Source organism: Ostrinia nubilalis, chromosome 20 (genome assembly GCF_963855985.1).
Source record: "Ostrinia nubilalis chromosome 20, ilOstNubi1.1, whole genome shotgun sequence".
NCBI classification, from domain to species: domain Eukaryota; kingdom Metazoa; phylum Arthropoda; class Insecta; order Lepidoptera; family Crambidae; genus Ostrinia; species Ostrinia nubilalis.
In genome coordinates this window covers 13115933-13138245 of record NC_087107.1, presented here as the reverse complement: position 1 = coordinate 13138245, position 22313 = coordinate 13115933, and the positions used below count along the sequence as shown (strand labels likewise).

Below are 22313 nucleotides of genomic sequence, written 5' to 3'. Positions count from 1 at the left end.
CTTCGAAAATAGCTACATTTACTCTCTCTCAAGCGCTGTCTTATCGACGATAAATATGATAATAAAACACTATTTCTTATATCTAAAGGATTCCACAAACGGCATCCAATACTCTCTGGCAAACAGAGCTCAGTCAACAATCAACATCCACAACGCCGTCGGCGAGAATATGGCTCCTTATATCGAGAAATGTGTGTTCCCTTATGTGTATACTTTGACGACTTATGCATAAAAGTATTAGATTGAATAATACAATAAGACCGTTGGTAAATAAATTAATGTGAATTCGTAGGTCATAACATTTCAATCCATATCATTTGCTCTGTTTCACTTTACTATCCCGTCACCAATAAAAGTGTGGAAGTTTTTTCTGAAATGTCTTGCGATCTGTTCTAAAAAAAATTGTCAGATATAGCAGCACCGGTCCAAGATGATCCTAGAGGAAATCTAGCAGGTTTTTTCTGACACGACTTGCGTTTTTTTCAGACGGAATATCTTGTTTATTTATGCATATAAATAAGTGACGTTACTTCTCAAAACATAATAATATCATCAGCTATAGCAGCTCCAGTCCAAGAAGATGCTAAAGAAAATCTAGAAGGTATTTTCTGATACGACTTGCATTCTTTTCAGACGGAGTATCTTGTTTATTTTTGCATATAAGTGCCTTTACTTATCAAAAAATATCATCAGCTCCAGTCCAAGATGCTAGGGAAAATCTAGAAGGTATTTTCTGTCACGACCTGCGTTCTGTTCACACAGAATATTACCTATTCTTGTATCATGTTATTTTTGTATATGCCTTTACTTCTCAAAACATAATAACATCATCAGCTATAGCAGCTCCAGTCCAAGATGATGCTAGAGGGAATCTAGAAGTTTTTTTCTGACACGACTTGCATTCTTTTCAGGCGGAGTATCTTCTTTATTTTTGCATACAAGTGCCTTTACTTCTCAAAAAATATCATCAGTTTCAGTCCAAGAAGATGCTAGAGGGAATCTAGAAGCTACTACTCACGTTCTCCTCGACGGTCTTCTTGATCTTAGCGCTGGCCTCGCTGACCTTGGCTCCGGCCTTGTTGACAGCGGAGTACAGGAAGTTGCCGAGCGACTTGGCGCCGGCCACTGCCTTGGTGGTCACTGGAAGACAGGTGGTGCGTGAGAATATTGGGCAGAAACTTGGTAAGCATAGGCGTATAGGACGGTTGCCCACCCCAGAATGATCTAGTACCCACCCCAGAATTATCTAGTGTCTACCCCAGAATGGTCTAGTGCCCACCCCAGAAAACCTACATACTTTACGATACTAATCGCCATGTTGGAAAGACAACAATCGATCAAAGATAATATTGGGCAGATATTTGGACGGAAATGATAGTGAAATATGGTGGAGGTGTTGACAGTTTCTGGAAATATCATCAGATACTAAGAAAAGTTAAAATTAAGATAAATATGGTTGTTTTATTAAAAATGGTTTGTTTAATTAAAAACAAAACCTAAAAGAATAACAAAAAAATCACAATTTACAATTTTATTTATTTTATCCATATCCACCCATATCATTGCGTTATTTATACAAACACAGAATACGAAACAAATGAGACACAAAGAAAAATAATAACGCATGATACCTTAGGGATACCAGCAAACAATCAAAAAAGTAATTCGTTTTCCGAGAAAAGTTGTCATTATCTTTGAAACTTTTCCGTAACTTCGAGGATTTACGTCAACAGACCCGACAATGCTCAATGGTTATTATCGCGGAATCACTCGATAAATCCCCAAAAGATGGCGTAGAATCTCGAAACAAGTCGGATTTGTGCCCTCGAGGGGCGATCCTAAGCAAACAGAGTGTATTAGTGGCGTCACCTGGGCTTATAGACAACTTAAGGGTAGTGCCCAAAGTGGGATATAGCTGCATGTTGAAAGATGAGATTGGTTGTCCTAAAGTAATATAAAAACAGGTTTAGTAGATATGATCTAGAAGAATAAGAATAAGAATATTTTTATTGATGTAATACACTGTAACATTTTATATTGAAACCCTGGCTCCTAAACTAGTGTAAACTGTATTTCAGGAGCCAGTGTCTCGCCAATAGGTGAATACAGACAGTTCATAATATATTACACATCTCAAAGTACATAATTACTCGAATTTTTTATTTCTTATTATGGTGAAGTTAAATTAAATTTAGCAACCCAGTGTGCGTGTATGGTGTGGTGTGATGTGGTGTGGTGTAATGTGGTATAGTGTGTGTGATGATCTAAGTCTGAACTCCTCACGTGTCATGCTAAGAGGATAGGTATACCTAAGGGTTAAGGCCGGGTAGCAGAGAAAATGGCGAAAATGAGGTTTTCATTTTTCATTTTTGAGGTACTAAACAGTAAAATTAAAGGCTAAGATTTTTATTGGGCATAGTTGAGGATATTTTCTAGGGCTATTAACGGATGGAAACACGATTTGATGAAGTTGACTCGATAGAATAAATTCCCAAAGTTACCTCTATTCGTTTTCTATTAATGGTTTTATTTTTAAAATAAGCGATTTGAGATTCTAAATCTTTTACTAAATTAAAGTTCAGAAATAACTTGAGGGCTTTTAACGGATGGAATTTTTATATTGCGTCTTATTTAGTTACTATGTTAAAAAATGTGGAAAAAATCGTCCATGACGGCTTGGACAATCTCAATCAGTCGCGCGGTGGCGCTTACGGAGGACGGACGCGTGTCAGTTTTTTGGCCGTGACAGTTCGCGATTTGTCAATATTTTTGACAATAATGACTTTGATGAGTCACAGTATAATAATATCAGTGTTACTGGAGAAAGCTTAAATTTTTGATAATTAAGAATTATCAATTTTGTCTTCCTATTGAAATTTAAATCGTTCGCATCCTTTTAAACGAAGATGACTCATGATACATAGTACATTCCTCAAATATGAGACAAAACCAATGAGTTAAAATTACATTTTAATAGTACCTACATACAATCGTCTTACACTCTTTAGAAGAGCAAACAGATGGCAGATGCAGCAGATGTCAACGGATTTAAAACTGGAGTTCATGTGACTCCTTGTAGACTTGAGTGTCTAGAGCGTCCCTTCCTCCACCATGCGTAAGAATTTTCACAAAAATACTGTCTAAGGTCTGTAGCTAAAGGTCTACGCTGCAAGATGGAAGAATCTTCTAACCAAAAAGATGTCAGATGCAGCAGATGTCAACGGATTTAAAACTGGAGTTGATGTGACTCCTTGTAGACTTGAGTGTCTAGAGCATCCCTTCCTCCACCATGCGTAAGAAGTTACTTTCGCATTTATAATATTTAGTAGGGATAATTCATAACGATCTGTTAAAAGAAAGTAAAGCAGATTTTGGAATAGTCAGAAATAGTCCCCGATACCAACAACTTATATTTTTTCGCTTAATTATTATTTGCCATACGTTTAGGTACTATTCAGTTTGGTAATACGAATATGGCATTCAGTCAGGTACTCCAGTACTTCTTAAATGTTATAAAAATAAATGGCTTTTAAATAATGTTTACCAAATTGCTCAAATCATTGATTAAAAATCCCCCCTGGCTAGGGGAGACAACAGGACTGCGCCCGAATAACATAAAAGAACGCATATTATTAAGAACACCACTAAATAAAACTTTTAAGTTAAGAAAAATAAACAAGATTCTTGTTCAAAAATGGCCTAAGAATTTTATTTATAATTAATTAAGCTATGTTACACCTTAGCTAGATAGACAAAACTTTGGGATTACGTAGGTTGAATGTTGGCACTCATTTTTAAAAAAATCTGTGATTGTACTACCAAAGGAAATCATTATACAGGATAATTCAATTTTTATTTTTTATTTTTTTCCATCATGGAAGGTAGTTATAGAGCTGTTGTTTTTTTTGTATTATTACTATGAGACAATAATATGAGGAGAAAAAAAATAAAACAGTTTTAGGTATAGATGAAATTTTGCACAATATACTATCTTTATACAAAGTATCGTTTGACCACAGTTTCGAGCTTCAGGCTTTGGGGGCACTTTTTCCAAGACTATCCTGCTACGCCCTTTAGACATATCCAGGTCTATCATTGGTATTTTTTTCAAACTTCTGCGTTGAGCCATTTACGAGATCTGGGACATCACAAAACATTACCCCAGCAAAATTCTAAATAACTTGAGAACCAGAACACGAAAAAATTTTGCTATTCGTGGAAATATTTCTGCTCACGATGGACTAATTATCTGCTATACTCTCGACTCTCTAAAGCACAACATTTATAAAAAATTTGCTGCGGCAATGCACTCCAGGTAACCGTGTGTGATGCTCATTGCTCATAGTGATTTTCGATACAGAGCCCCGTACATACGTTATACATAAATTATGGAAAGAAAACACCCAGACCAATACATACAAATATGTATGCAATTTTAGTATGATATTTTTATTTATTAATAAACAAAAAGACTGAACAAAATTGATGCGTGTACTGATTAATGTAATTATCTACATGCAAAGCTTTGTGAATTGCAACAACTATAATTTATTATCCAAGCTCTAAATAATCGCTACTACGAGTAACTGATCATAAAATGTTTTTCCAATCGCTCAAGCTCCCGAGGATCTACCGATAGGTCGGGTGACGTAATCTTGAAATTATTTTAGCCGGCACGGAACTTCCGGAAGGTCAGGTGACGCCACGCCTCTTTGAACCGTGTTTACTTTGGCAGTTATATTCTATATATTTATTCGATTCTAAAATATATTCCCAAAAATTTTGAAGTTGTTTTAATTTGTATCACTTGGATATGATTTGTATTAGAAAGTGCTGTGAGTGTGACGCTTGAACGGAAGGAAGTCAACCTAACATAACCAATATTTATTCGATTCTAAAATATATTCCCAAAAATTTTGAAGTTGTTTTAATTTGTATCACTTGGATATGATTTGTATTAGAAAGTGCTGTGAGTGTGACGCTTGAACGGAAGGAAGTCAACCTAACATAACCAACTGCGTATTTCTAAACTGCGTATTTCTATACTGTGTACCCGCGAGAGCTCTTTGGCGCGCTGTCTTCGGCGAAGTATTGCGCGCGCAGATTTTGACAGCGCGAAATACCTACTTTAGCAGAAATACCAAGCCTTAATTCAGGGCGTGTCATCATCGTTATTTCCGCGCGTGACCGACGCCATCGGTCATTTTTTATCAAGCATAATGGGTCGTCGAATTTCGACCTAATGAATTCTGGTTCTGCTCTTCTTTTTCGAAATTTCTTAGGTTTAAATCTCTCTCGCACAAAGCGATGCCAATATTAGCTACAGTGACATAAAGACTCGAAACTATGTAAAGGTATATGTGGTCTTCTCCAAGACCTAGCATTGCTTTAAATGCCATAACTGTAAATTATTTTCCAAATTGTTATTGAATTTAGCTGTTATGGTTAGAAAAATAAATTAACGGCCACAAAGGCTTATTTACTTCATTTTGCGTATTATTTTAAACGGCGAAAGTGGTCAGAGGTAATTCTATAACGGTCGCCGTTGATTGCCAGCGCTAATTGCGCTTAAAAGCTTTGCGGGTAAAGTTGGTAACATCGTACGCGTCTATAGAGCAAAGTTGTCTATGCCAGGGGCTAATCACAACACGGCATTGACTATTAGACGCAACAAGGCAGCTATTAAAGCCTGTTCCGACAGGCACTACTGTTTTGTACAAAGGCCGGGGGCAAATTTAATAAAACTACCCACCTAAGTACTTCTTCCGATTAGATTTCGCCAGTGTTAGCGTTTGGGGACATCTTTGAGAATTCTGAGCATATTTGGTTACAATTACGTATTTGAAGTTGGTTTTACTTTCGATGTGGATATGGGTGTGGTTTGGCAACGAAGCTGCGAAGGTAATGTATTAATGTCTTTATATGGATAGGTATATTTAGTAAGAAATAAAAATAATGTAGGGCGATAATACCCAAAGAGCTAAAAGGGTGTCCTCAAATTAATTAAGATTTTTTCTTTAAATTAATGAAATAAACAACAGACAGTCCGCAAAGTGGATGAGTTTGGAGACCTCTTAATGTTGATTAATTTGTCACATTTTATTAGCAGTTAGACGAGCGATAAGAAAAATAGTTATGAAAATGGCTCGGGAATTAGCAGAAATTCTAACCTCTTTTGAAAATTGACTTTTTCATTTAACTGCTCAAACTATCAACGAATGCTTGTGCTAATTACAACTTTAAAAACGTTTTACTTAATAAATCTATACTTCTATACTAATATTATAAATGCGAAAGTAACTCTTGTCTGTGTGTCTGTCTGTCTGTCACGCCTAAAACACTGAACCGTTTTTGATTAAATTTAGCATAGAGATAGTTTGAGTCCCAGGAAAGGACATAGGATAGTTTTTATCCCGGGTTTTTGAAACAGGGACGCGCGCGATAAAGTTTTTCTGTGATAGACAATATACCACGCGGGCGATGCCGCGGGCGGAAAGCTAGTTCAGTATAAATCCCAACTTGCTCTGCCTAAAATTCAGCCAGATTATTTTTCGTCGCCAGCAATGCCTGGCCGCAGTGTCCCATTGGGGGCAATTAACACAACTCGGTTTGCTGCTCGTTTGTGTCCAATTACGGGGCTGCCCCAGAACCGCGCAAACTACCCAATTTCGGGGACGTTCGAAATTGGTTTTAACAGGTTCTGTGTTAGTATTGAAATTAAATGAAAGGCAGATATCCCTGCACCGAATATTAAGTAAGCTTGTTTTAATTGTTTTAGAAACAATACGGGGTGGTATAATGTACCTAAGTGAATTGCGCATTAAAGAAGCGCCATTATTTTACAAATACGATACATTTGGAAAACAATATTACACTGGGTAAAAAATAAGTGGTATAAGTAAGGGTAAGTTAAATTAAACATAAAATAAATCAGTTAAGTAAAAAATATGTTTAGCAAAAAATAAAAAGGGAAAAACAAAAAATATACTAACACTCTTGCATGTCTGGAACCTCGATAGCATCAACGGAAAACAACTTTTTATTCTGTTGACCTGGAACTGGGATAAACAAAACAGGGTGAACAAAATAGCCTACAAACAAAACAGAACAAAAATAAATTAAAAAAGTATCAGCTAGCACATACGAGTAGCATGTTCTAGCGGAATCTAAATAAAATGGATAGGATTTTAAAAACGCCAACGGAAAAATACAGATCAAATAAAAATGACAATGGTATTGCATTTCTATGTTTGTTTAAACGGTTACAACATGAACACTGGAAAATATCGGACTGACGAGTACCAACTATAGAATTACATAGCAATACATATCAAAAGAATAAAATACAGAACAATCGAGAGGAAATCCTCTCGATAAAAATATGAGGAAAAATCATGGTCTGTCTTAGCCTATTAGGAGTTTTTCTGGCATAATTGAAAACTGAAAAAGGGCCACTGCTTTTTATTATCCATGCCCAGCACGTTTTGTTTTTTTTTTTACTTTGGATATACTTGAGAGCTATTCCCACCTCTCGTTTCCACCGCTGCAACTCCTGTGTAGCCAGGATCTACAGCTTGACCGCCAATAAAAACCCAACCAGTGAAGATCAAGTGTATCCCGGGGGAAAGTTAAACTGTCATTGGACCCGCAACGAAATTAATCAGAAGAAACTTTACATAAGAAGTAAACAAACATAGAGATGTCAGTGTGTGTGTCTGTGATGATTTTTGTATGTCAAACAAAAGGGTTCCTTACCGTTCCCAACCCCAGCCGGCTGCTCCTCGGTGGGGGTCCCACCAGTAGACGCCGGCCGGCTGTCGGCACCCCCAGTGGCGCTGCGAGACAACACATTAAACATTCAAACCTAACCATAGAAATAAGGACGATAAAATACATATGTACACCGTAAGGGCCTTTCCACACTAGCGGATTACAAGCGTTTTTAAAGCGGAGCGGCGACGCAGCGAACAGGTCCAGGATGTGCAACGTTTTCGCCTAGATTTTTTCGTCATTTTCGCCGCGTAGCCGCGACGTCGCCGCTCCACTTTGAACGCTTTCAATCCGCCAGTGTACCTCACTAAAGCTTTTTATACACGCTAAGCAATTTCACCGTGTCTGGCGAACACAAGACAAGAATTTCGTCGGATCTAGCTACAAAAAGTTACACAGTGCGCGTCCGCCGCGTGTCTTATCTAGCGCAGACAATAATTATTTCTTGGTCAGCGCCGAAGTACACTGTACACGGTTCGTGTGGAGAAACGACACGAATTCTTGCGTAATGCGTAGGCCCGGCGACTTTTCTTAGCGTGTACAAGCGGCCTTAGTTCTAGTTCTAACTCAAGACGCTTGAGGTAGAGTCGTAAAACGGTCGCCTCATTGACCAGTACAGCACCTTTAATGCTGCATACTTCATCAATAGGATAGGAGCAAATACCAAAAAGCTTTTGAAAAGCTTAAAGCGGAGTTCTGATCATAAAAACTGGGGCAAACCGGAGTTAAAATTGGGGCAAAATCGGACATCGGACCATATATCGGATAGGTATAGGACCCTAAATAAAATAAGTTACTGAGATAAAGCCGTTGTAATTTCACGCGATTGATAATAATGCCCGTTTTCACCATCAATCCCTAATTTTTAAGTGACCCCTATGAAAACCAAATTCCTTGAAAAGGGTCACTTGAAAATTAAGGATTGATGGTGAAAACGGGCATACACTCATCCCCGTACGAAATAATATATTAAATACTGATTTATGATTGAAAAATACTTTACTCTCAAGTGAAAGTAGAAAATCGTTATGTATCATTAAACTGCAGTAAACTAAACTCAATTTAACTAACTGCGCGAAATTTCTTATCTAAACAGTAAAACTTTATTGTCCAGCCACATGTATGACGTAAAATAAACCTTATTGCTTCAAATTTTTTTATTCTTTATGCCACTTTAATTTATTTTCCTTAAAAGCCGTATACTCTTGTTAAAACAATAAAAGTCTACTAGTAATTGACAAAAGATGGCGCTATCTGTAATTGAGATCGTGATAACGAATTTGCATCATCCAAGAATATAAAATTTAACTACATTTTTTATTAAGTACTGCACATAGATGTGACTGGACTGTTAAAAATTCTATCTAATATTAGATTAGTAAGAACAAAATGCACAACAATGATAAATAAAAAATGGGGTTTGAGCAGAATAAATGAGTTTACAAAACTCGGCATGTGCTTTAGAACATGGAAAGTTAGATTCAGAATAAACATTCTAGCATGCAATTTAGAAAATTCATATACAGTAATCTTTGCTTTTTATACATACGATTTAAAAAGCACCGAAAAATGTAAGTCATGTTGCTGGTAGTTAGAATTGGCGCAAGCAAAAATAGAGTGAGCCGAAAAGGTTGATTTTCAATATGGCAGCATCATTCTTCTGATGATGCTTAGGATGGTCTGCTTCTATCATCATCACCCTGTTGCCAGGGGTATTCGGACAGCCGCGAGTCAGTTCTCTTCTAAATAATGCAGGAGTTGATGAATCAACTTCTCCCTAATAAATCTCCCTATATCTTTCTTCCCAGAGTGTATTTAGCTCTTCATCGATCATCCCATACTTGTCAGATCTCCGTTTGTACAATAAGACCCTGCATAAAGCTTTTTCTCTGCTGCCAAGACATTTTCCCTAAACAGTAGGCCCAGAACAGCTCCAAAAACAACTGTTTTGACGCCCGTCTCTGCCTACTGTTTGGGCGACGACTCTGGGTGGCCATCATGTCACCAAAGAAGACCTAAGACGATTTTAAGCTTTGTTCTTTAATTTTATGTCGAAAAACTACATAGTCGAAACCATATGGTCGAAATATTACGATCAGAAGTGTCGTTTCTGTACAAACATATAGGTATTTTTTCTGTGACATAGATCCAGCAATTTCACTAAAATTATTAGTACATACATGACAATGAAGGAAGCATGAAATTTAAAATGTTCTTTCATGATGAAAACCTATCATGATTAAAATGGAAATTATCTCATTTGATTTAATAAATCTCACATAGGTAATCTAATTTATTTAGTTTGTTATTATTAGTGCTGAAAAGATGTGCTGATTTCATGAAAAAATATGAAATTGAGTGTCAAAGTGCCATGAAAGCTGATGGAATAAATATGTGAAGTAATATCAAAAGCACCACTTTCAGCTAAATAGGTATATAAAATATATTATACTAGACTAACTTTAGTCATAGTTTTAGTTAAGCATTAATTAGTAAAAATATTTAAAGTATTTTATTAGAAAAATGGGTTTTTAAATTTATTAAAAGCACTGCTTACTTCAACATGTTGAAAAACAATAGTGTGTTATTTCATGCAGTTGATTACACAACAGAATAAAGGAGGGGTAATGTTTTTACCAATATTGTAATAATAAATTCCACCAACAAAAATCAAGCAGATAAAATATATCTCATAGTGGATCTTCAGTAATAAAAAGTTAATTGCAGATTGAACACTAGTTTTAAACTACATTTCCATACAAAATATTTCTGTAGTGTTCAACAGAGTTAAAGTTTAATTTGTAAAAAGGTAATTCTATAAAATAGTAAAAAAAAATTATGATTTATGTTCAAAGAAAAACCTTTATAGGATAAGCAAACAGATTTTCAATACCATTATATTATAACGGGTGTAAAAAAACCTATCCCGAAGCCGAAGGCTACTTATTCTCCACATCATGAGGATCATTTTTTTCTTTGGGACCATACCTGGGAAACTTGTGGTTTAGGAGATATTGAAGGTCAAAGTCAGAATATTTTTTTCAAGATTTTTACAATATCAATTTCAATTCGTTATTTAGAAACTTTTTTTCTAAGAAACCTTATTAAAATTTTGAGTATTTTCGTCACAATTAGGCTTTTGTCTTTACAATAAGAAATGTATAGCAGCATTAGCAGCGCGCGCACACACGCTCAGGCGCTGCCCCCACGCCCCGCAACCCGCGCTCGCCCATGAGTCATTCAACTCTACTGTGAGTTCAACGACTACGACTGGACCTGGACTGAGCTTAATCCAAATCTACCCAATTTGTAAAAATGAAATGAGTACCTACTTAAATTAGTCACTTACACCTTATCACCTTACCACTTTAGTTTTTGTTATAAAAACTAATAAATTACCCTTTAATTAATAAAAACCCTTTACACGAATTTGTTTCTTTCCGCAAAATAAAAAATCTTACAGAACCTTGGTTATTATTAAACATTTTTAACTAAACCATACTTTTACGCATAAGTGCATAACCATCATTCTATCACAATGTAGTATCACAGGTCCTAGTACCTACGCAAGTGTGATAAGCGTAAGTAGCACAGTGTCATTAAAAAGTACCGTAAACAGATGAATAATGAATGGTCTTTTGAATCAGGCTCGTCATTCTTTACATTCATAACTCTCTACTTCAATAACTGAAGTCTTTACGATAGTAATGAAATTAATAAAGTAAAACTCAAATTATTGCTTACACCACACCACTCTGAACGCCTAGAATAAACACCCTAGCAATGTTGCGTCTATCGTTGATTGAGGCATTCACTTTCGAGTTAGGAGTTATGATTGTGTGTTTTGTAAACTTAAATGATTTCAGCAACTAAATAAAAAAGTCTCTTTTTTCACTCCTTCCATACTCATTACTTCCTTTCTTAATAATTTACTTGAAATAAATAATCGTCATGCACGCGATTCTAAATAAACGTAATTTTAATCGTTAATCACAGGTAGTAAGCAGGTGTGATAAACTTGTATCATTAAAAAGTACTGTAAACAGATGACAAATGCTCTTTACACACAGGTTCATTATTGCTTACATTTCTAGCTCTCTACCTTAATAACTTTAACGTCTTTACGATAGTAATTAATAAAATAAAACTTGACTTACTTATTACTGCAATCTAAACGCCTAGAAATAAATCACCGACAAACTCTTGTTCCTTAACTTTCGATAGGAGATAAAAGATAAGATGTTGTTTATAAACTCGATTGATTTTAGAAACTAAACAAAATTTCATATCTTTTAGCACTTCTTTCATACCAATTACTTACATTCTTCATAATTTACAAAAAATAATTCATCGTCTTGTTTGGGATTATTTTAAATGAACGTAACTTTATTACACGAAATAACTATCAAAATGTATTGATATTCTTATTGTTTTATTAATAACGATTGCGTATCTACAATTCATTCTTTGAGTAGGTATTTTGGAAGCTTGCTAAGAGCATTAATTATTATTAAGTATGCTAGGACGGATCTTTAGTTAACAAAGATTAAACAAAGTATTTTTCCCGTCGCTTTTACATTCTCATTCGTTGATAGACTTGCATGTACTAAACTAACGAAATTAAAGTTTTGTTATGTAATTTGTAGTTGAAAATGAAGAATAAAACAAAGCGTAGCGCTCGACGTCATTCGATAGACACGTAGACGTATTGCTTGACTGTGATTGGTCAGTCTCGCCGCGCGGGGCAGCGCCTTTGTTGCTAGGTCGCTCGCGCCTCGCGTTGCTCGGCGCTCGCGCGGCCAGTTCGGTTCATAGATAAGAATAAGTACTACGTATAGATAGCCGTCTCAAGGTTTTGATAGAAAGAGGCGCCATCTAGTTCTCAAGCTCCGTACTCGCTTCTGCTTGTAACACGGTGCTTTCGTCGTTCATGGTTCGTATCCAGGTATTATTCCAAATATTATTTTGAGGCGCAGTTTTATTTCGGTAGATTTTTTTCCAAAACAATGCAACAGTGCATTAATTTGGAAAAAAAAATCTACCAAAATAAAACTGCACATAACCAATTGCTAAACAAGGTAAAAGAAATAAAAAACAAATATGTAAATCATTTAAAACTTTTATTTTTACTTTTATGTGATACAAAATATCTGTGCGCTAACATTTTCATAGGACAATTTTCATCAAAAACTATATTTTTACCATTTAATATATTATTTATTTCTTTACACCAGTCATTTATCATCAAGGAAATTCCTTTACATATTATAAGTTCTTTAACTTTTTCTTTATGACTTTCGCATGTCACAAAATTTAATGTTACAAGAGAAGTGGTTACCAATTTTGGTTCGGTTTCTTCGGTCGTCGAATGCGCTTGCGACTTTTGATTGTTTTCTCGTGCGGATAGTTAGTGTGTGAACGTGTAATAGTGAGTGTGGTATTAGTGAATGAGTGTTAGAAAGATGCCTAACCATACGTACAGTGCTCGTGAGTACGTAAACATGGTTTACTGTTATGGGAGGGCACGTGGAAACGCATCTGAAGCCCTGCGGGCTGTAGGTATCGGGCTGAACATCCTACAGCGCACCACCGTACTGATGCACGTATTTTTGTTCTGGTTGTACCACGTCTGTTGGACAATCAGCCGATTGTGCCTCCGTCCGCCTCGTCTAGGCGTGTATTGTGTCGTATTTGAGGAACTTAAATACCGGACTGTACGTGAAGGAATACTGGAGCGCGTTCATCAAAACACGCTTTACTGGGCACGCGTTTGCTTGCACGTGGAAGGCCGTTCAGTTCGAGCCACAACTTGTCCGGTTGGAGCGGCCGATTCCAGACGACGTCGAAGGGGATTAGTCGGTAAGTACTTAGTTCTAATCCTAAACAAATGCTAAAGGAATGAGTTTTTTAAATGTAGGAAGTGAATAATCTGGTAATTTTGTGTACAAAATACTTCTGCGGTCGCGGTAGGTAGTGGCGGGAAAGCGCGTACGCTCCAATACACTCACACACACATAGGCACGGTCATTGCGTTGCGTGGTGCGCTGTACATTGCGGGCTGCGGAATATTGTATTTTTTTTAATCATAAAAATAAAAAATATTTCCCACCAATAATATTTTGTAATATTACTTGGTTGGGTGTACAGAATGCGTAGTTTCAGTCTTCGTGATAGGTTTTTTTACACCCTGTATAATCCATAACATAGCCTTTTTGACCAATCCCTTTATTCAATCTGGGTTTTCTAGCATTCATACCCTCAAAGTCTGTGTCATGACATCAATTCATGAAACAACACACTTGCCAAAGCGTAACTTCAAGTACTGCAAACTCATTGATCCGCCAACCCCTCGTACCTATTATACCTAGAGTTATCGTCATCGTCCTTCCCTTCCGGTTTGGGCTCGGCCTCGGGGGCGGGTTCTGCTGGTACGGGCTCAGTGTCTGACGGGGCAGCCTCGTTTTTTCTAAGTCCAGGGATGGGGATACCGGAACCAAGCCAGCCCGTCATCTGAGACTTAACGTTGGTGATTAAGTCCAGTTTGCTGCCTCCCTTTGTAGGACTGTAACAATCAAGGCGATTTATCAAAGTTGCACAAACTGTTGTAATGTTATCAGTCTGTAATCACCTAAAAATTGCACAAAGTTGATGAATAAATTCAAAAGATTTTAAAATAATTCACTCATATTTGGTCAATGTAATAAAAATCAGAGGATATTGATTAGTTGCAATGGATTGCAGTCTCATGCATGAAATAGGTCAGGTCTAGCATGACCTACTTGTATTAAAGTAAAAAATCAATTGCACCTGCATTATGTAACAGTTTCCAATACTAGAACAGTTCTAAGTGGATTCTTATTGGAAATAATTATAAAAAATTCAATATGAAACATTAGGTACACATTTTGAAGTGTTTCATAAGAAATTATGCATGAAGCATGACTAATTAGCATTGCTTACTGCAACTTTGAATGTGCAGTAGACATGTAAGACAGAATGGTTGCAGTTAAGAAAGTTCCTCCAATCCATATGTTCGATCAATAAGTACTGGAATTCATTTATTTCATCATAGATTTTCTTCTTTCAACATGCTGTTAATATTGTCTTTAAGATAATAAAATCGTACAACTACTTATATGGAAGACCGTTACAGACCTATAGAAAGGCCCAAAGACGAAAAAAACGCTAACTGTCCTTCTAAAATACGGAAGAATTAAGTTAATACGACGTAGAAAAATGTAAACAAAAGAATCCGCACCTCTGTTTTTCGCCCTCCGCTGCGGCGGCGGCCTCCCCTGTCGCTTCCTTTGTGGGGGTGGGCACTTCCTCATCTTGAGGCTCGCCCTTCGCAGCCCCCATCCACGAACTGACCTGATTCGTAAGCCCTGAAAACATTATCACTGGCACTAGCTAAACAACTACACAACACAATCACTCAGCGATTTCACTACGCTGCGACAGTTTCGCACATGACCCACGGCACGGACAGTCTGCGATGCGGCTGCAGAAAGCGTGATCAGCTGAAAAACTAAATGGAAAACCACGATCGACCAGGAAAATGGGGAGTCCACTGCGCATGAAAACTTGCGCCTATGCGTTATTTGCTACTAGTTCTAGTACCAAGAGGTTCTGCTGAGTAGTATGAAAACCTTTTGCAGTGTAGTCTTTATGACTTATGTCTATAAGGCCTAGAATTAAATAACTGTAAACGCTCACTACCTAACGTGTATGGGCTATTGTACATTTGACAAGTGTCAAAAAGACAGCATACTAGAAATAACGTTTTGTTACTGCACTTTAGTAATTTTTATGAGGATCTGTTATAATCTTTTATAATAATTTAAAATCTATTTCAATTATTTTCTTTAATTAAAGATCGAGATTTCTATTTATTTTAAATCAAATAGTTAATTTCATTAATTCTCAAATATTTAATTTTTTGTAATAATCTGTCCCAATCCAGCTGTCAATCGTGAAAAAAACATGACGTTTTCTCATTAGTTGTGATTTTTTTGTTTCCAGCGAAATTTTACAGCAATTTTGTTGTTATTTGTGCAAATGTAGTGTTCAGTGGTCCAGGAAATTAACAATTGATCAATCGATCGTCGTAGAAGTTGTGGAATAATTAAATTCAAGATGACGGAAACACGAAGGATGCAGCTTCACCTTGGGAAATGTATTGAGGATTTGGATAAATTGTATAATGTACCTGATTTGAAGCATAAGAAGGCTACGCTGTAAGTATTTAAACTCTAATATCATTGTGAGAGTTAGATAGATGGTTTAGAAACATTGGTTTTGATATATTGTTTTAGGTTATGCAAAACTGCTCAGAAATTGTTTGAAAGTGCTGAGGAGGCTCGGGAGAAGGGTGATGAGGAGTCCTCGTACATATTCTACATGAAATACCTGCGGGTGATTTCGTTTATCACCAAAGACAAGGAGTACCAGAAAGACAAAACATACTTCACTAATATGTTGGGTCCGAAGAACCCAAACAAAGCAATAGATGCTGCTGAGATTTTGAAAAACAGTTTAATAGAAAGGTAATTTAATAAAAGGCTTTAAGATATTCTAAATTTGTATTTTTTATTTTAATCTGGCTCAATACACACAAGTCAATATAAATATTTAGTAAGATACTATAGTCAAATAAGATCTTTGGTCCAACTAGTATTTGCCATCTTTTCAGTCTTGTGGTGGTCATGTTGGTTTGTTCTACTCATTTATCTCCACATTTTTAGCAAACCATGATGAATTTGAGATTGCCCTCAATGTTTTATTTAAAATTGCAGCGAATAAATGTTTTATTTATTTATTATTTATGACATATCAGTAAAAAAAACATAATCTCACATAATGAGGGCTATCGTTTTTATACTTAACAGTTGGCACCCCTGGCGATTGACAGTACCTTACTCTACAGTGGCACCATCTTGATGAGTGCAAATGCGATAGTCCTCCTACCACTTAAGCACTCACCAGATGGTGCCACTGTCTTCGCTACTAGCAAGTGACAAGACCTTACTCTACAGTGGCGCAAACTGGTGAGCGCTAAAACGGTAGCCCTCATTGTGTTTCATTATTTATTACAGGTATGCAAAAGAACAAAAAGCCAAAAGGCTCAATGACATAAAAGAGAATGAGATGATCAAACAAAAAATCGATGAGAACCGTAAGAAAGCAATGGAAGCGGTAACCGTGGTCGAGCCACCACAGCCGCTAGGTCTGCCCAGTAAGTGGAAATAAAGAATGTCTAAGAAAACGCAACCGAAGAGTTAATACTCAAATGTAAATCCTGATTTGTGAAAAAATATAATTTTAAAACCTTTTTTCGTCTGTGTTAGTACCAGTTTTTTGTCAAGTAAATTGAGCATTTAAATCAATAGTATCTGTTAAAAAAATTCTAAAATTTGCAGCTACTAAAAAAATGCAATCAGGTCAAACAAAATGAGCTACATTTGGGATAATTAATTAGTGTCTAAAATATTTTAATGTGCTGTTAACTATCTTTCTAATTATTATGATTTAACTAATTATGAGGTAGACCAGGATAAAAATGATTTGATTATTTTGCGATAAAAATGATTTGACAGCCACATACTCAGAATTCTAATTGGAGTCTTTGACAGAAGTGATTTGAGTAAATTAATTAGTGATTTCAGAGATCAACATTTCCTTATATTTCGAGGAAAAACTACCTAGAATTCATTAAATCAAAACCAAAAATCTCTTTTATTTGTTTAGACTGATTAAATTAGTTCTTACAAATCGTCAAATGCACAGGAGCCTCTACTACATGTCTCATGATTTTTTGCCTTACCAGTGCTTTGAGACAAATATTTGCCAATTGCTAAGAAGAAATATAATAAGAATAAGAAAAACTTTATTTGACACAAAAAACAGAACAAAGGGGCTTAAAACTATACACGCATATTTTGAACCAAGAAGGCTCCCGCTCAGCATTAATCGAGTCACGCGTGCCCTGACGCTGGTTTTCAGCGGGTGCCTGTCCAACCAACATTTTAATATAAACAATATTAAACATAAACACTTACATGGCAAGATTAATTTACAGGTTTAGACGAAGTGACAATCAAGAGCGAACAACTGTACACTATCCTCAAGAGTGGCAAGCTGAAGGTGATGATTCTGGACGCCCGGCCCGGGAAGGACTACGTGGAGTCACACATCAACACCCCGGCCTGTATTAGTGTGCCTGAGGAGTGTATATCGCCTGGGTAAGTGACAGATAAATCTAGTAGTACTAGTACTACAGTAGAATCCCGATTATCCGGATCAATTAAAACCAGGGGTGTTCCGGATAATCGATTTCAAAGTAAAATCAAACAATAATTAACTTTTTACAATAGAAAGGGTTTTCGCCACATCATTTAAATTTTAGACCATTGGATGAAACCATTTCTTTTAACAATGAACTAAGACAAGTCCACACCGTGTTACGGTGGCGGCGCCTTCCGTTTTTATGGGTCCAGACCCTAAATCAGTAATTCGAATTCGGATAATCGAATATCCGGATAATCGAGATTCTACTGTAGTTAGACTGCTAGTACTTATAAGATAGATCTTGAGAGATAGACCAATCATATAAAAGTGATACAGATGACTATGGTGATTCAACACAAACAGCGGTTGTACTCAGAAAAACATTTCCAAAGTTACGAATCTTGCCATCCCTCTCACGCGAACGAAATGCCAGCATGAGCGACTGGGACAGATAGACCCGTAACTACGGAAACAGTGTTTTTTTTTTTTTTTTTATTTTATTAGGGACAACAAACAATTGTACAAACGGTTTTACAAAAAGTCTTACAGATATATCTTAAATAAATGCACAACCAGCACCGTTATCCACGAAAATAATAAATAGAACAGCTACTAAGGTCGCACACGTTTGAAGTAATTATTTAACTGATTTTAAGTTTCTGACAATAAATTCCATGCTAAGTTTGGTAGGTTAAAATTGACAAGTTATAAGACAAAAGTTAGGAAACAACCGTATTACCAATTATTTAAGTTGGCTTAGTGCAGTTATACATTACATATTATACCTACAGTCAAGGCCATACGGCAAGCACCGATCACACAACAGAAAACGAAAATGGCAGACAAGGGAAATGCAAGGTGTACAAGTTAAAGGACTTAATACGACAAAGATTTAAGGATTTAAATAATTGTATCCAACAATAAGTTAATAAGTTAATTAAGTTATAGCACATAATCCAACGATAAGTTATACCACATAATTCCAACAGAAGTATCACAGCAAATAAATACATCAAAAATAGCTACCTAACGTCATTATTACTACCCATAAAGTGCAATTCAGGTGGTTCAACTTCAATTTCCGTCTCTTTCTATCGTGTAGGTACATCTCTGTCGACAGAATAGTGTTGCTTTTATTTACGACTTACGCGGCGCGATCGAAAGGAGCGCTGGCTGAACGTTCCCAAACTACAATGTAACACACATGCTTATATTGATTTACCATATAAGTGGCATCCAATAATTGTGTGAGGCGATTAGGGAGAGAGAGGGTCAAGTCAATTCTCACCCAATCTTACATGAAGGAAGACGGTCGAGTCAATGAAAATGAAAATGAACTTTATTGTGAATGTGAATTTAGGTAAACAATAGCAGATACATGGCTTAATAATAGATTAGAAACGCTCCAAATTCTACCTTTTCAGGCGTATTCACAAATTATACAAATATTATTACATTTAGATTAGAAATTATACAATATATTATTATTATTCGCAATGCCAATTCCACCAAAATTATTTAAAAGGTCAACAAGTAACGAAGTCCAAAAATCACCAAAATCGCCTTGCGTAATTAATGAGGGCCCCCTAATTCACATTTATACTTACCCTATTTAATTATGGAGGCATACGTTGTATTTTAACATGACCGTTCGTCCTCCCAGGCAATCGGCGCACGTCCTAGAACAGAACCTGCCTACAGCATCCCGCGCGGTGTGGGCGGAGCGAGCTACCATGGAGCTGATCGTCATGCTGGACTGGGCCAGCCGCGCCGTCATCCCTGGACAGACCTTGCACCTGCTCAAGACCATCCTGCTCAAGGTATCATAAAAGACTAGCGTAGAACAGAACCTGCCTACAGCGTCGCGCGCGGTGTGGGCGGAGCGAGCTACCATGGAGCTGATCGTCATGCTGGACTGGGCCAGCCGCGCCGTCATCCCCGGCCAGACCTTGCACCTGCTCAAGACCATCCTGCTCAAGGTATCATAAAAGACTAGCGTAGAACAGAACCTGCCTACAGCGTCGCGCGCGGTGTGGGCGGAGCGAGCTACCATGGAGCTGATCGTCATGCTGGACTGGGCCAGCCGCGCCGTCATCCCTGGACAGACGCTGCACCTGCTCAAGACCATCCTGCTCAAGGTATCAAGACTAGCGTAGAACAGAACCTGCCTACAGCGTCGCGCGCGGTGTGGGCGGAGCGAGCTAGCATGGAGCTGATCGTCATGCTGGACTGGGCCAGCCGCGCCGTCATCCCTGGACAGACGCTGCACCTGCTCAAGACCATCCTGCTCAAGGTATCATACAAGACTAGCGTAGAACAGAACCTGCCTACAGCATCCCGCGCGGTGTGGGCGGAGCGAGCTACCATGGAGCTGATCGTCATGCTGGACTGGGCCAGCCGCGCCGTCATCCCTGGACAGACGCTGCACCTGCTCAAGACCATCCTGCTCAAGGTATCATACAAGACTAGCGTAGAACAGAACCTGCCTACAGCGTCGCGCGCGGTGTGGGCGGAGCGAGCTACCATGGAGCTGATCGTCATGCTGGACTGGGCCAGCCGCGCCGTCATCCCTGGACAGACCTTGCACCTGCTCAAGACCATCCTGCTCAAGGTATCATACAAGACTAGCGTAGAACAGAACCTGCCTACTGCATCCCGCGCGGTGTGGGCGGAGCGAGCTACCATGGTGCTGATCGTCATGCTGGACTGGGCCAGCCGCGCCGTCATCCCTGGACAGACGCTGCACCTGCTCAAGACCATCCTGCTCAAGGTCACTCATTAACATAATCAGCTGTTTTTTTAGGACAGATTGCTGTCACCTCTGGGACGATATTGACAAGAATGAATCGACTGCTTTAGATTTGGCAATTTGGCAGAAAGACGTACCAGAAGCTCACAGGCATTTGTTGACCACCGTTTAAGTATTTCTATCGGTTTTCTACAGGTTATATTTTATACAATGTAATTCACTCAACAGCCCCCTTCCATCCCTGGGGAACCAGACGCAAGGTTAGCGTACCATCCTTACGTTGTCGACATTCCACCAGCTCGCACTAAGCGTTTCGCTAACCCTTTTATAATGCGAACAGCTAAAGACTGGATTTCGCTGCCTGCTGCTGTCTCACCCGAACTTTAATCCCGGCCTCTTCAAGGCAAGAGTCAAGTCAACCATCCTCCTCGCCTATCATTAAGGGTGATTGTGGTCAAGACCGATAATTGTCAATTGGCTATCATCATCATCATCATTTCAGCCACAGGACGTCCACTGCTGAACATAGGCCTCCCCCAATGACTTCCACATCGCACGGTTGGTAGCGGCCTGCATCCAGCGCCTTCCCGCTACCTTTATCAGGTCGTCGGTCCACCTTGTGGGTGGACGTCCCACGCTGCGTTTTCCGGTACGTGGCCTCCATTCCAGAACCTTGCTGCCCCATCGGCCGTCAGTTCTGCGTACTATGTGCCCAGCCCACTGCCACTTCAGCTTGCTGATCCGTCGGGCTATGTCAGCGACTTTAGTTCGTTTACGGATCTCCTCATTTCTGATTCGATCTCGTCAATTGGCTAATTGCATTGAAATAAAATTGACAAGTACCAAGAGTAAGTGTGCGAACTTGCATACGCAACAATCGTCCGGCTCAAAACGTCTAATTTGAAAGAGCTAATGTTGTTCATATCTGTTCCAGTGGGACATAAAGGTGCAGTACGCGCGGCCGCCGCTGGCCTTAGCGGGTGGCTACGAAGACTGGCTTCTCAAGTATCCCGCGCTTACCACCAACCCTGCGCCTACGCCGAGACACGCTACCCTCATGGACGACATGCTCAGTGAGTCGAAATCGCTTCGTTATTGTTATACAGTGTGAGTCACGTTAAAGTGTACATATGAAAATAGATAAAACTAGACCTGTTTTTATCGACAAAAAAGAGGTCAAAAAATTTTTGAGATTTTTTTTTAATTTTTTATAGAATTTTTTTTCTTCCAATTACGTAATTAAAGAAAACGTAATAACTTTTAAACTAAGCGGTATATCCTAATAAAATAAAAACAGTAATAATTCTAAATAATAGGCAATACTAAAAAAAATACATAAAATACACAAAAAAGGCCAAAAAATAATAAAAAATTATACTTTTTGAAAAAAATCTGCGTAAAAATTCGTGTTTTTTTGGTTATTTGATAAATTTCTCCAAAAAATGCCCCTATAACCGGTGGTTTTTATTACTTTGTATTGTTCTCTATCGTATTATCTTTTTAAAAC

The 22313-nt window shown here is 37.9% G+C and overlaps 3 protein-coding genes across 9 annotated transcripts in view; 2 read left to right on the top strand and 1 right to left on the bottom strand.

Annotated features, from left to right (window-relative positions):
- LOC135081679 (synapse-associated protein of 47 kDa) overlaps nt 1-15391 on the bottom strand; it is an 89305-nt gene extending 73914 nt beyond the window's left edge. For 3 of the 5 annotated variants that reach the window (XM_063976460.1, XM_063976463.1, XM_063976464.1), the window contains exons 1-5: nt 15029-15391; nt 14126-14332; nt 7756-7835; nt 6993-7058; nt 1019-1140 (exon numbers count right to left, since the gene is read on the bottom strand). In XM_063976460.1, coding sequence (XP_063832530.1) covers nt 1019-1140; nt 6993-7058; nt 7756-7835; nt 14126-14332; nt 15029-15165 — 612 coding nt within the window. In that variant the 5' untranslated portion in view covers nt 15166-15391. The remainder of the gene's footprint in view (nt 1-1018; nt 1141-6992; nt 7059-7755; nt 7836-14125; nt 14333-15028) is intronic. The other 2 variants (XM_063976461.1, XM_063976462.1) reach the window with 2 other exon arrangements.
- Nucleotides 15392-15741: 350 nt separating this feature from the next.
- LOC135081827 (ubiquitin carboxyl-terminal hydrolase 8-like) lies at nt 15742-19886 on the top strand. Its single transcript, XM_063976606.1, has 5 exons — nt 15742-16007; nt 16086-16316; nt 16866-17005; nt 17849-18011; nt 19721-19886. The coding sequence occupies exons 1-5, from the start codon at nt 15907-15909 to the stop codon at nt 19884-19886; spliced, it is 801 nt and encodes a 266-aa protein (XP_063832676.1). The 5' UTR covers nt 15742-15906.
- Nucleotides 19887-20379: 493 nt separating this feature from the next.
- Nucleotides 20380-22313, top strand: part of LOC135081670 (ubiquitin carboxyl-terminal hydrolase 8) — a 49674-nt gene continuing 47740 nt past the window's right edge. For 2 of the 3 annotated variants that reach the window (XM_063976438.1, XM_063976437.1), the window contains exons 1-2: nt 20380-20668; nt 21741-21879. In XM_063976438.1, coding sequence (XP_063832508.1) covers nt 20423-20668; nt 21741-21879 — 385 coding nt within the window. In that variant the 5' untranslated portion in view covers nt 20380-20422. Of the gene's footprint in view, nt 20669-20741; nt 20828-21740; nt 21880-22313 lie in introns of those variants that run through there. The other variant, XM_063976439.1, reaches the window with a different exon arrangement.

What these genes read in the sequence shown, in the direction of transcription:
- LOC135081827 (XM_063976606.1), top strand. Translation starts at nt 15,907, where the DNA reads ATGACGGAAACACGAAGGATGCAGCTTCACCTTGGGAAATGTATTGAG. An exon ending in ACAGCCGCTAGGTCTGCCCA is followed by an intron (nt 17,006 to 17,848) that starts GTAAGTGGAAAT and finishes ATTAATTTACAG; the next exon opens with GTTTAGACGAAGTGACAATC. An exon ending in GAGGAGTGTATATCGCCTGG is followed by an intron (nt 18,012 to 19,720) that starts GTAAGTGACAGA and finishes TCGTCCTCCCAG; the next exon opens with GCAATCGGCGCACGTCCTAG.